The sequence below is a fragment of the Ovis canadensis genome, chromosome 9 (genome assembly GCF_042477335.2).
Source record: "Ovis canadensis isolate MfBH-ARS-UI-01 breed Bighorn chromosome 9, ARS-UI_OviCan_v2, whole genome shotgun sequence".
Taxonomy (NCBI): Eukaryota; Metazoa; Chordata; class Mammalia; order Artiodactyla; family Bovidae; genus Ovis; species Ovis canadensis.
In genome coordinates, this window is record NC_091253.1 from 83,317,863 (window position 1) to 83,332,631 (window position 14,769).

The 14,769-nt window shown below is 41.3% G+C and overlaps 1 protein-coding gene across 5 annotated transcripts in view; it reads right to left on the reverse strand.

Annotated features, from left to right (window-relative positions):
• Positions 1-7,495: 7,495 nt before the first annotated feature.
• RIMS2 (regulating synaptic membrane exocytosis 2) overlaps positions 7,496-14,769 on the reverse strand; it is a 601,723-nt gene continuing 594,449 nt past the window's right edge. For all 5 annotated transcript variants that reach the window (XM_069600407.1, XM_069600406.1, XM_069600408.1 and 2 more), the window contains 4 exons: positions 11,797-11,909; positions 11,377-11,478; positions 9,889-10,028; positions 7,496-9,125 (listed from right to left, as the gene is read on the reverse strand). In XM_069600407.1, the coding sequence (XP_069456508.1) occupies positions 8,907-9,125; positions 9,889-10,028; positions 11,377-11,478; positions 11,797-11,909 (574 nt within the window). In that variant the 3' untranslated portion in view covers positions 7,496-8,906. The remainder of the gene's footprint in view (positions 9,126-9,888; positions 10,029-11,376; positions 11,479-11,796; positions 11,910-14,769) is intronic.

Below are 14,769 nucleotides of genomic sequence, written 5' to 3' on the forward strand. Positions count from 1 at the left end.
CAGATTCTTTACCGTCTGCACCATCAGTACTACCCTCCTGGAGTACTATTTATTAGTACGTCTTGGCAAGGCAGGGGAAGGAAAGCAAAAGAGTTTAAACAGAAGTCAAGAAATTTAGCCAAGCAAATGAAGACTTCTCTGAATTTTTGTAAATGATGTATCAGGCCTACAGACATCATACTAATGTAGATCCTGAAGCCCCTGAAAATATTATAATGGTAAAGTTGAAGTTTTTTTTTCACTTGGGGCAAAGTGTCTCAAATATCAGGAGAATGCTGCAAACACTAGACGATACATTTGGAACGAACCATTCTTAATTGGGAGATGTCGCCCTTAAAGTGTTCAATAGGGAACAACAACAGAAGAAAGATGATGCAAACGAAACACTTGTTTTTGGCAGTGGCATTGGAATTTCCTGAAGGAGAGTAACCAGAAGAGAGGTAAGCCATGATTGGGGAAGGAACAATGTGCTTACTATAAGGAGGAAGAACATTAGCAAACAAATTGCCCTAGGCTGAAACATAAGAAAGACAGTAAAAGACAGAACCTCATAGAAACCTTATAGAAAGAGGGGAACACTTGATGAATGAAGAGGCCCTGGGCCTCCCTTGGACTTGGGCTGTCTATTTCCCCACACCCAGAGCCCCAGGTAAACCACAGTGGGGAATCAGCTGCAAGTTTGCTCAGCTGAAGTAGAAGATTGAGCATCATCCTGGGAAAAAGCTGGAAGATGGCACCAAATTCTCGAAATCTGGTGATGCTGCCATCGTTGATATGGTTCCTAGCAAGCCCATGTGCGCTGAGAACTTCTCTGACTACCCTCTTCTTCTTGGACCACTTTGCTGGTGGTGACATGAGGTGGATGGTGGCTGTGGGTGTCATTTAAGCAGTGGACAGGAGTGTGGGTAGAGTTGGCAAGGGCACCAAATCTGCCTGGAAAGTTCAGAAGGCTAAATAAATACTATACCTGCCACCCCAGGCTTAATCAGTGCTGGAAGAACAGTCTCAGAACTGTTGGTCTCAACTGGTCATTTAAGTTTCATAGTAAAGGACTGGTTAATGACAACAATGGACTGTAAAACTGTCAGAAAATGGAAAATGTTTTGTGGACTATTTTGTGTGTGGCAGTTTTAAGTCATCAGTTTTAAAAAGCAGTATCTTTTAATTAGTTGAAGCCCTTTTAAGGGCAATTCTCCCCTGATTTGGATTAAGGTATAGGAATTATATATCCTGGAGACCACAATCAACAGGAAAAACTGAGAGGATGAATACTAATTTGAGATAAGATGGACATGAGTTTGAGTACGCTCCGTCCAGGAGTTGGTGAAGGACAGGGAAGCCTCATGTGCTGCAGTCCATGGGCTTGCAAAGAGTTGGACATGACTGCGCGACTGAACTGAACTGAAGGCCTTGCCAGTTGCCCTGCTATAGATCAGTGCCTTCTGGGTGGTTACCAGAAGCAGGCTTAAATTAAGCCTCTTTGAAATGGTGAATGGTTGGTCATTCCAGGTGTCTGCCCAGGCAAGAGAATCTATAGATGATTTAAAAGACCTGCTGCTGCTGCTGCTGCTAAGTCGCTTCAGTCGTGTCCGACTCTGTGCGACCCCAGAGACGGCAGCCCACCAGGCTCCCCCGTCCCTGGGATTCTCCCCTAGCAATTACCAATTATGCTAAAACTTTGGGCACTATACTAATCTCTGTTTATGAGCCTGCCACCAACAGATCTGCCTATGCAACTGGAGTGATATCACTGTAGCTGGAGAAGGGTCAACCAATTTAATTTTGCTCAAATACAAATAGCACAGGAATTTAGTATATGTATTGTGAACTGGAATCAAAACCCCTAAGTTCAATTACAAATTAGACAAAAAAGTACTAAGGGGTTTCATGAGGTTCAGATAGCTGTATTAAAGAGAGGACTGCTAAAGATTTTAAGGAATATTCGTTACCTCTGCAAATAGCCACAGCAGTATTTGTCCTTTTCCCACCAGATGGTGGAGTAGACACTGACAGTGAGGAGTTGTGATAGGAGAGAAATTTTGTATTCTGTTACAAGTTAACTGATAAAAGGACACTGCCTATAAGTTTAAATTATACATAATGGCCCAACTCTAGGAACCTTGCCTCTCAAGTAATGAACGTTAAGCTAGAGAACCTTTGTTTAGCTCTCAGGAAACATCCTCCCACCTTTGGATGACTGCAGGCAGGAAGAAATCAACACATCCCCTCTGAAGGTTGATGGGAACTAGGAAGTGTTTGACTTTACTCTCTCCCCTTTTACTATAAAAGAAACCTGAGTTCTAACTCAGGAAGATGGTTCTTCAGAAGACAAGTCCACCACCTTCTCAGGTGACTGGTTTTTGAATAAAGTCGCTAATCCTTGCCCAACAACTTGTCTATTTATTGATGAGCAGTAGGAGCTCGAACTCGCTAACAGTGAGCCTAGGAAGTGTAAAATTCCAAAAGAGAGATTTAGGCTAGGTGTTTAGGAGAGAGAGTCTAACTGTCAGAGACTGTGGAATGGGTTGCTTTGCCGAGTTTTTCTCTTCAGCCACTTGCCAAGCAGAGGTTGGATGGCCACCTCTTAGGGTTTTTCTTAAATGCTATGAGATTGTTCTCAAAGACTCCTTCAAGATTCTACGATTCCATCAGCCTTGTCCTTGGCCAAATGTATTAATTAGGACTAGTGACTTCAAATAGCAGACACCCAACTAGTCAACAGCTAGAATGGATGCGCTTTCTGAGAACAGCAAAGATGCAGCCAGTCTTCAATCATAATGGAACCAGTAACATGGAACCTGCAGGACTCTCTTCAATTCATGCCTCCACTTAGCTTTGCTGACTTTCTATCAATGAAATTTCCATCATATAACAGAAAACATAGCCACTGATAGCTCTTGGTCTTTTTTTTCCACGAAATTTCTGTTATGGGAGATAAGCTGCCTCTTTGGTGTCAAGGCAAAACAAGACAAAAATAAGAAATCTTCACAAGCAAGGGTATAGACTGACCCATTTTAGGAGTCTGCACCCTCTATACCACCATCAGTTGAAACCAGGAGAATGGGATTAGTTAGGAAATGGCAGATCTCTTGGGAACTCTGTGGATGAATCAGAAAAGGAGGCATACTGAACAAAATGACACCCTACTCCAAAAGCACAATTACAGAGAGCTGGTGCTCAGGCATTAAGAACAGGACAGGTTTAGTCTTTCTGATTCCACCATATGCAAACTATTAACAGAAATTTAAGGACTCAGGAATTATCCATATTGATAACAGCAATCTTTCCAAGAATATCAGAAAGGGATATTCACTGTTAAGGCTGAGTATCTGAGACCTGTAATCGCTTAGTGCTGAGCTAGGTCCTATGCTGTGTACAGAACTATAGGCTATGGTTCCTATATTCAAAGATTTAACAACTGAATGGGATTAGGACTGTGCATTCTGAGAACTATTTTAAATACAATTAAATAGAGGATTCCAGGGTAGGAAATGGCAACCCGCTCCAGTATTCTTGCCTGGAAAACTCCATGGACAGAGGAACCTGGCAGGCTACAGTCCATGGGATTGCAAAGAGTCGGACATGACTAAGCAGGCTGCTGCTGCTGCTAAGTCGCTTCAGTCATGTCCAACTCAGCAGCCCACCAGGCTCCTCCATCCCTGGGATTCTCCAGGAAAGAACACTGGAGTGAGTTGCCATTTCCTTTCGGAGAAGGAAATGACTAAGCATACAGCACGCAAATAGAGGATTTACAGACAGTTCTCACATCAAATTTATGTTATTCTCAACAAAACTCTCAGTGGTGCAGAAATAGCTTAAGCTGTAGGAATCTGCATTCACTCCATTTATTCATTTGTTCACTCGTATGCATGTCTTATGAACTCACCTTTGCTTTAGCCACACTGTGTAATCAACATGGTAGAGCTGCAGTTCCTTCTCTCAGATTTCTTAGCTGCTGTTCTCTGCCTGGAATATTCATCTAGCTCCCATCCCCCATTGCCACTATTACCTTGTGTTTAATTCCTGTCCATTTTTATAGATACTAGCCTTCCTTGACTCTCTCAACTGGTTAAAACACTGCTGTATATTCCCATAGCATTTTTGCCCTGGGAAAGGTATCTTATTTGTAAGTTTTCACCCAATGTGTGTCTTCTTTATTAGAATGAAAGTTTCATGAGGACAGGGCCATGCTTTTTCTGTTTACTATAATGCCTAAAATTGTGTCTCAAAATAGCAGGACTAAATAGTCATTAACTTGGCAGATATTTATGAAGCATCTTTGTGTACAGCATTGTTTTTGGCATTGAGTATATAAAACAGGGGAGAAAAAAGGTATGATCTCTTTCTTGAAGGAGCTTATAAAATAGTCAAAGTGTAGATTTAATGATGGAAGAATGTCTAACTCAAAGTCCTTGTGAAAGTCACTCAGTCGCGTCCAACCAGGGATTGAATCCAGGTCTCCCACATGGCAGGCGGATTCTTTACCATCTGAGGCATCAGGGAAGCCCATAAATATGGGAGTGGGTTGCCACGCCCTCCCCTTTTCCAGGTAAAGAACTGATTGCCAGAGAGACTCAGTGACTTAAGTCACATCATACAAAGAATTTGAGTGTCACAAATCGTTTTTGTTCCCTCTTACACACTGCTTCTCAATACACATTTCACACACCAGAGGTGGATGTGTGAACTTCTATTCATTCGTGTGCGGATGTTAGAGACCGTCGAGGAGGCATCACGGACGGTGTGAGTGGAGACAAACATTCAGAGACCGTGTTCTTATGTCAAAGGTTAAGTCGGCACAGGCAGACAGCTTGGTGATTTCTTGGCCAGTTCTCCCAAAGCCCTTGTGATGGTGATCATGAGGTACTTTATCATTGCTTTTGAACCCTTGGTGTCTAGAGTTGCTGGGAAAATGAAGGTGTTGGTCCCAAGAGCATCCATGTGTTTAGGGTTCAGTTTGGAACTGCTATAGAACTCAGTCTTCAGCTGGGAATTGCAGGAAGGGACTAGCATTGCACTTTTGAGAAAGTAGAAGGGCTTTTCAGGAGAGGGCATATAAAAAAGGCAAGGAGAGTTTTAGAATAGGAGTGTATGAATAGCAAAGAAATAGCTCACTAGAGCAGAGAGTATATATTAATGAAAAGATAATTGGGGCAGATAGGGGGACTGGGGTTCCTTGGAAATGGAAGTAATGGCTGGTTCAGGGGATGGAGAGAGGACTAAGTTTGGATTGCAGTTGGATTTCTTATTTATCAAGTGAAAGCATGAGCCGCTCAGTCATAGCCGACTCTTTGAGACCCCATGGACTGTAGCCTGCCAGGCTCCTACATCCATGGGATTCTCCAGGAAAGAATACTGGAGTGGGTTACCATTTCCTTTTCCAAGGGATCTTCCCAACTCAGAGACTGAACCCAGATCTCCCGCATTGCAGGCAGATTCTTTACCATCTGAGCCCCCACGGAAGCCCATTCTAATCAAACTCATTTTGCAGTTTGAAGAATCGCCCTAGAAGGTATGGAGAGACCCTTTCTTCCATTCATATGTGACAGAAGCCAGTCTCTGGACTAGTTGTTATATGTCAGTCATAGCTCAGTCGGTAAAGAATCCACCTGCAATGCAGGAGACCTGGGTTGATTACAGGGTCTGGAAGATCCCCTGGGGAAGGAAATGGCAACCCACTGCAGTATTCTTGCCTAGGAAATCCCATGGCCAGAGGAGGCTGGTGGGCAACAGTCCATGGGGTCGCAAGAGTCAGACATGACCTAGCGACTAAACCATCATATGTCAGGTGACCACGGATAATTCTCCAACTGAAAAGGCACCCACCCTAGTCTCCCACAAAGCTGGACCGACACATTAGTGGAAACGCAGCATAGCGCCAACTGTCACCCTTGTTATCTCCACCCAGGAATGGCAGAGCTTGAACATGATTCTGACCCTGCTGTCAGTGGAGGCCACACGGACTCAGAAATTTCATTCATTTAAATTTGGGAGTTGCCAAGTCACTTCATCAGAAAGCACCTCAATGTGGAATGACCTTTTGAAAACCAACAAGTTTCATGATGTGAGCTGAAATCCTTTGGTGTTTAAAGTGCTCTGCTGAGGGCTACTTGCTAAGAACCAGTGGTCTGCTTCTGTTACGGAGAGGCAGAAGATGATTTCAGTGTCTCTAAGTGATGTGTGGGTTCAGGACATGAGCTGCAGCAGGTTTGGGGATGCGTGGGGAGAAGAGAAGTCAGAAGGCCATGCATACAACGTCTGTAAAGAAAATGTTTTATTTAAAGTGTTAAATACCATCACCAGAATGAATTTGAGTTTTACATGAGTTGGTGTTCATCACAGGACTAATCTGCCCTTTTTATTTTTTCCAACTGGAATTCCCTTTACTTTTAAAACATATTATGTACAGGGCAGCAATGGTCACTGGCATAGTGCTATTTACATGACTAGGTCACAAGTTGAGGTGCAGACATGTGAAAATTAAAAAAAAAAAACACCAACTTTAAAATAAATACTGCATAATGACAGGTATGTACAAATATTCCATACAGTCATGTCCTTCTTATTAAAATTAGAAATAATTTATATAGGAATATGCACAAAAGATTATGTGACTGCATCTTAGTATCAGGAAAATGTTAAACATTTATTCTAAGGGATAGTATAGACGCTATAGGTCTATTAAATCAATTGTTGCTGGTACACAAGTGTCTAAATTATTTTATTCGTTTATTTCGCAACTTTACCTGGGTCCATCGCAGGTCTCAGAATGTCAAGACACAGTCTTGGTGTATCTCATATTGCACCACATAGAGAGAAGGCATTTTTAGTGATACTCACTTTTAACTTTTGCACCATATCAAGCGTGATAGTTTTTAACGGTCAGCACTGAATTTAAAAGGAACACAAAAGAGCAGTTTTTGTGCATGGCATTAACTTAAACAAATGGTATGTATGTAGATTTCAAAAGTTGTTGCTAGAAGTTAAAATCAATCTATAAGAACATGTTATCAAAGTGTACAGAAGGAAACAGAAACTATGGGTGGCTTATTACATTACTCGGTGACTTTTCCTCTAAAGAGGGGAACTTAAGAGAAATTTGACCTTGCAGCACCACCCAATGGTAATAACTGTCTGTAAAACCAAAGGCAGGGGTTTGATTTTAGGGCATTTGTGTGTAGACTTTTGGTGATGGCATCAAAGAACTGTTAACAGGCAGATTGACTTTCTTTGAATTACCTAAAAATTGGAGCTTTAAAATTATCTGTTGCAAATTTATGTTTGCTATGTTTCTTTAGAAATATAATTTGTGAAAAATTGAGTTTTACTACAGAAAAATGAATTAATAAACTGCCCTGTCTTTCAGGGCTCCAAATTTTTAGCAGTGCTTTTATTCACATAGTAAATGGAAATTGACTAAAGAAATTGCTTTTAACTAATTAAAAACAAAACCTAAGACCTTCTAGAAATAATACTTTAACCCCTGTATGAATAATGCTGGTGCTAAAAACAAATTTATTAGACATTACAATGGCCACATGATTTTAGGATTTTCCTGTAAACTGAACTTAGAAGGTGAAAATAAAATTACCATGCACTGTACAATAAATTGCAAAAGTTCAAATATCTTCTTTATCAAACACATGCTGACTTACTTTAATGCACTCCCAAGTCATGTTGCAAAATCCTTTTCAACATGCTTGAAATAAAGAAAGCTTTTAAATAGTTTTTTCCCTCCTTGAGAAATTCAGAAGTATCTACAGCTCTGAATCGAACATGGGGTATTAAGAGAGTATCAGGTCAAAAAACTTGTCATTTTTTTTTTTTTAGCATAATGTTCACTCTAGTAGGGAGAAAGAAAATAAAAAGATTAAAAGAGGGAGAAGAGGAAAAGTGAGAGAAAGGAAGAAAGATGTGGACAATTTGCACATGTTGAACTTTGTAAGACTTGTATATTTACCATGGAAATAAATTGAATATATTATACTTATTTGTCACATAAAGAGAATTTTAAGTATTTTCTAGAAAGTATTTTCTTCTGCAATGTCTGCCAAAACACAGACTGTGATTAAAGAATAAACATGGTGTGTCTTTGTATCACCCTGCTGCATTCTCTCCCTTTTTTAAAACCATGCACTAGTGAAATTTATTTTTAAAAATAATATAAATTGTCAAAAATGGCTGATTTTTATTTTTTTTGCAAGTTGCAGCCCCAAGAAAATAATTTAAATATTCAGCTAATCTGTCCATGCAAAAAAAAGTTTAATTTCATTCAGTACAGTGTAGCCACAGAATTTTGTTTTTCAGAGTCCAACACAACTTGGCATTAGTGAACGACATGCCTGCTGGAGCTCCGAGGTCTGCCACTGCTCACGTCGTCACTTTGGACCGGCTGTTCCTGTCCAGTCCGGGGGAGGGCTGACGTTCTGTCCTAGACCTCGTCTTTGGTCTCTTGCTTTTCACCTGATGCTTCCCAGGACGTCAGTCCTTCATTTATATCATGGCTTAATGGCTGGATAGCTCCATTTCTGTGGCATCACAGGACTTTGGGGGTCAGAGAAATGAAGAAAAAGGAACAATAAAAATATAAAGGTGCCATTGAAAAGGGCTTTTGTTGCATGAAACTGACTGATTCTTTGATATTAATCCATGGCTTCAGATTGGACCAAAACTCGAGTGTTACTGAACTCCAAACCTGATAGTTCTTCATAGCTCCGCTCCTTCACCTGAGGGCCTCCTTTAGGGCACAATGTGTGCAACTTCCTCTGAGAACACAGGATCGCTTTGTATCCCTAGGAACAGGCTCAGAAGACACAACATTAAGCATGCAGTGTTACCAGGGTTTGCGACCTGTGATTTTTTTTTTTTTTGTAACGCTGGTTGCTATGACAACAGTTTTACAGCTGCTATGAACGAGAGTAAGAAGGTCCAGTTGAACTTTCCAGAGATGATTGGGAAGCTCTTCTTGTCAGAGGGGCCAAGGTTGGATCTACTAGGGAGGAAGGGGGGAAGAGTTTGAACCAGCCAATCACCATGTTGGATAGCTCCAGTTCATCTAAAAGTATCTGGGCCACTCCCATAAAGGATTTGTGATCCATGCGGCCATAGTCTCCCCAGACAATGATCTGTTGGCAAAATTAAAAGAGCAATGTCAGTACAATCATGTATGTAAGAGCTTGTAAACCAAAATACAATCGATTAATGATAGCTCAGTTGGCAAAGAATCCACCTGCAATGCAGGAGACCCCAGTTCAATTCCTGGGTCGGGAAGATCCTCTGGAGAAGGGATAGGCTACCCACTCCAGTATTCTTGGGCTTCCTGGTGGCTCAGCTGGTAAAGAATACGCCTGCAATGCAGGGGACCTGGATTTGATCCCTGAGTTGGGAAGATCCCCTGGAGAAGGGAAAGGCTACCCACTCCAGTATTCTGGCCTGGAAAATTCCATAGACTGTATAGTCAGTCCATGGGGTTGCAAAGAGTCAGACATGACTGAGCAACTTTCATACAATGTGCTGACATCAAACATCAAGTTATGTAGTTGTATTTAATTACTGGGATAGTTATCCTTACTGGAATTCAAAGGTACAGTCGGAAAACTCTACAGGAGTGTTAGGGTCCTAAGCCATTAAGAAGATGAGAGCTAATGCGTGATGGGGGTTTACAAGTCTATAGTTCACTTTAAAAGAAACTGTGTATGGCTTTTTTTCATATTTTTTTTCCACTATGGTTTATTACATTCAACATAGTTCCCTAGTGTGTACAGCTTTATAGCACTGGCTACTCCTTGGAAGTTTCCCAAGAATTTCAGCTGAGGGGAGGATTGGAAGAGAATGTTTGACTCCATGAAGACACCTTCTTAGGTAAGGAATATACAGTTCAGTAAATACCTGTAAAACCTTTCCTTGAGGACTTTCTTCAAAAGATAATAGTTGCTGGTAAAGGGGTTCCAGCGTTTTTCTTGCCACTTTCGTTTTCTTTTTGGCTATGCAGACTCCATTATCTAATAGATACACCTTTACATATGGTGCTTGGGAAAGAAAACACACAGGAGAGTTAAGTGATGAGCTATGATTACAGAACACCCAACTTATGGATGGCACCTGCCACAGCTTAGTCTTAGGTTAAGAGAGCCAGCGGTCAAAAATCACTGGCCTTTCCACATTATTAGATAAGCAACAGATAAATTATTAGATAACAATAGATTAGATATCAGTCATTCAGGTAGTTTTAGCTGGTTAACACAGCCTCTGAGTTGATTACTATTTTGCCATCAACTGGGTTTATATACTGCTTTTAAAAAAGAAATCCTTCTAGTCCCTAACAATATCCAGGAAAGAGGTCTCACTCGAATTTTCATGTGTCAGTTCATAAATCTAGTTAAACGTGCTCAAAATCATACTGTTTTACCCGTCCCCATGGACCATTTATCAATTATTTATTGATGGTGTGGGTACAAGACAAGGGTGGGGTTTGATGTAATATGTTCAAGTTAGCTGGAAAGAGGAAACTACTTATAAATACCATGGATTGATATTTTCCTGACAGACTCTTTATAAAAGCATTTTCATGCACATACAAATTGCGGTATTCTTTCTAGCAATCAGCTGACTGAACTCTGAGACCTTTATGAACACAACTGTCTTAATCACCACTGCAAAGTTGTACAATAGGTAACACTGGGTAACAACATGAACTTTCTAGGTTAGAGATTCAAAATTACAATTCGTTCAGTGGAGGTGCTGAGGTGAGAAACCAAGTTTCAGAATTATTCTGTACATCAGGTCTGAAGTTGTCTACATCTCTGCACCAGGCATCTGGAATCTGTGGCATTCCCTATGGCTCTAAGCACCTTAGATTATAATATTTTGGTACCAAATGTGAGATTGCAATAAAAACTTATAATGGTGCCTCTCTATACACTCCAGGAAGTAAGAGTCTTCTAGCTAGAACGTCCTTCGTCAATGGGTTTATGCTATTTTGGGGACCTATATCTTTCTATATTTCTTCTAACTCTACAACTCTAAGGATTTCTAAGGAGAATTTTGAAGCTCATATAAACAGAATAACACAAAATACCAGCTAACAAGAACTTCTTAGGTAATTTATTTTGTGCAACATGTACGTAAGTGTGATAGTTTTTATTTTGGAGGGTTTCTACCACATATATGCTTATTAGCTAATGACTTCTCCCCACCAGGTCACCCTCACTGGGTGCTCACTCAGGAGAAATGCAAACTACTATAGATAACTGGCTCCTTTACCAATAACCTTAATTATCTAAGAACAAAGTTTTCAGCATCTCTTGAAAAACAAAGCCTCTGAATTGAAGAGTGTAGATTCTGAACAGTCACAGAAGAAATCTCTTTTGTTCTTACCTGGCAGTGTCTTGGAACCTGGTTTTACAACAAGGCCACGGGCCCGAATTATTTCCACCTCCAGCTGTCCCTTTTTGTCCATCATTCCTACCTGAATGTCACCTAATAGTGAGTGAGGAAGAAACAAACAGGCCTTAACATACAAAAGCAGACAGAAAAACGCTTGTGTCAAAGATCTTGGCTTAACCTTGTTGGATCATTTCCCATGTATTTTCCTAAATTCAAATATATTTAAAAATGTATCAATGATATCTTACTTTAAAAAGCATATAAATTAAAATGGAAAAAGTTGAAGTTTATATTGTTAAAATTAAAGATAATCATTCCAGATAATATTCCTAAAGATCTTATGAAATTGGGGAACGTGATTTTTCAATAAGCTAAAAGGAAAACAGTGAATCACATGACAGAAATTCTTACCCATTGCGGGTGTGGCCAGTGTTTGGCGCCCCACTAGCTGGGCAGGGCCAAGGCCATCCAGAAAATCACTGAATTGGCTATCCGAGGCCAAGCGGACACCAGGGAAGATCAGGCTAAAAGCAAACAACACAGGATTATTTTGTGTTACCCTCAACTCCTGTTTCCATCTAGCCCCCTGCCTGTGGCAGGAGAAGTTGGTATCGCCATTTTGTCACATATTAATTGGATCCCAAGCACCCCCTGCACCTCCACGGCCCTCCTTCCTTCTCCTCCAGCAGCCCTCGTTCTGTACTGCATGCACGCTTCCGTCTGTGCGCCTTTCTCTTCCTTGTCTGGAGGGCATGAACTGTGAGTTCTATGTATAGCACTCCTACACGCTGAGCACTTATTCTGTGACTGGCATGAGCATACTGAATCTCTTAGCTGCATTATGAGACAGTCTGTTATTTAATCCATTTTTATCAATGAAGAAAGCCTTCAGATTACTGCCATCAATACCCAAACGCACTATTTCTTCCTCCTTAAAGAAATAAAAAATCCCTTTCCCAACACACTTTCCTCTTTAGCTACAATCTCATTTCTCTCCCTGGAATTTCTTGAAAGAGAGGTCTCTATGTACAATCTTTTCACTTTCTTTAACTTCTTTTTTTTTTGCCTGCTGCACTGCACAGGCATGTGGGATCTTAGTTCCCGACCAGAGATCAAACCTGTGCCCCTTGCTTTGGAAGGTCGATGTCAACCACCGGGCTGCCAAGGAAGTCCCGATCTTCAATTTCTTTCCTCTCATTCTCTAGTGAAACTGTAATCAGTTTTCCCTTGCTCTCTTCCAAGCTTTGTTTTTCTCTACTCCACCAAAACTTCTCTGATCAAGGTTATCTAATAGCCACAGTGGTAAATCTTGACTGTTAATACTCCGTACTCATCTAATTGAACATATTGGTCTCGTTTGATCCAAATGATCACTCCCTCTCACTTGAAACACTTTGCTTCCTGAATTCTCTAGTCTTCTGGTTTTCTTCTGTAGCTATTTCACTGTTTCCTTTGCTAGTTCTAGTGCTAAATATACCCGCTCAATCCTTTGACCTCTTCCCTGTATGTCCCAATTCCCTTGGCAATCTCATCCCATCTCCAGGTTTTAAACACTGTCTGCAGTGACATTACCTTGACTGACATCTCCAGCTTGGGCTTCTCCCATAGGTCCCAGACCTGTATTCTAACCGCTCTACTTACCTGCCTGAATGTCTAACAGGCAATCAAAACTCAACTTGTCCCACACTGACTCTCAACCCCCAAACAAACAGAAAACCAAACTCTGTTCTCAAGAGGATTCCTATCTTAAATGGCAACTTCATTATTTCAATTGCTCAGCCTTGCAGTTGTCTTTCCTCTGGACAGACTGCTAAAGCTGTAATTCCCAGTGTGACTGTATTTAGAGGTAGAAACTTTAACGGGATAGTTAAGGTTAAATGAGGTCATAACGGTGGGGCCCTAAGCCAATATGATGGTGTCCTTAGAAGAAACACCAGGGGTACATATGCAGAGGGGAAATACCATGTGAGGACCTTGTGAAAAGGTGGTCATTTGGGGGCCAAGAAGAAGAGAGGTCTCAGGAGAAGCTAAACTTGCCGACATCTTGATCTTAAGACTTTCATCCTCCAAAACTATGAGAAAATAAATTTCTGTTGTTTAAGTGGTATTGTTTCTGTGTTTTGTTTCTTTTTCTTTTTTAACAGTAGCCCTAACAAACTTCCCAGATAGCTCAGTGGGTAAAGAATCTGCCTGCAGTGCAGAAGTCTCAAGAGACACAGGTTCAATCCTTGGGTCGGAAGATCCTCTGGAGAAGGGCATGGCAACTCACTCCAGTATTCTTGCCTGGAGAATCCCGTGGACAGAGGAGCCTGGCGCGCTACAGTCCATGGGGTTGCGAAGAGTCAGGTGCGACTGAGCACAGCACAACAAACCAATACACGCTCTTTCTCTCACATTCACATCAGATGCATTATTGAATCTTACTGGTTCTCCTGCCAAAATGCATCCAGAATCTGACCTCACTAATGCTACCATTCATTATGGTCCCAGCCATCATTTGCTCCTTCTGAATGATCCCCCTGTTGCCACTTTTTGCTCTCCACTCCCACAGCAACCAGACTGATCTGTTAGAGCTGAAGTCAGATAATGTCAGGTGTCTGCTCACTGTCCTGCATTGGTTTCTCATCCCAATCGGAGTGAAGCAAAGTCCTTGCAATGATATGTAAAGACAACACCAGCCGTGCACCCCTGCCCACCATATCTTACTGTCTAATTTCTTACCACTTCTGCCTCACTCCTCAGGGATGCCCTTCCCATTGTGGTTGCCAGGCAAGCTCCGGCCCCAGCGCTGCTTCAGCCTGAAATGTTCTTCATATACCTACATGCTCACTAACTTCCTTCAGATTTTTACTCAGATGTGGCCCTTTCCCTGGAGAAGGAAATGACAACCCACTCCAGTGTTCTTGCCTGGAGAATACCAGGGATGGCGGAGCCTGGTGGGCTGCCGTCTATGGGGCTGCACAGAGTCGGACACGACTGAAGCAACTTAGCAGCAGTAGCAGCAGCCCCTTTCTCTGTCTGTCCTTCATAATACCCTACCCTTAACCTACCATCTCTCTTCCTTCCTTTTCTCCTTAGCACTTACACCACCCAGTCTATTATATATTTTACTAGATTTTCTTATACATGCACTTCAATACAGTTTATAGTTTACTGTCTATCTTATCTGCTAGACTGCGAGTTTGATGAGGGTAGGGTTTTTTTTTCTTCTGTGTTTACTGCTGTATCTCCAGCACTAGAACCGTGCCTGCAATACTGTGTGTACTTATTAAACTCAATTAATGAATAAAAGAAATGAATGATAAAAAATCAAATAAGTGAATCTTAAAAAATTACATAACTTGCCCAAATTTGTATAGCACCAAAAAGAGATTAGCATTTAAG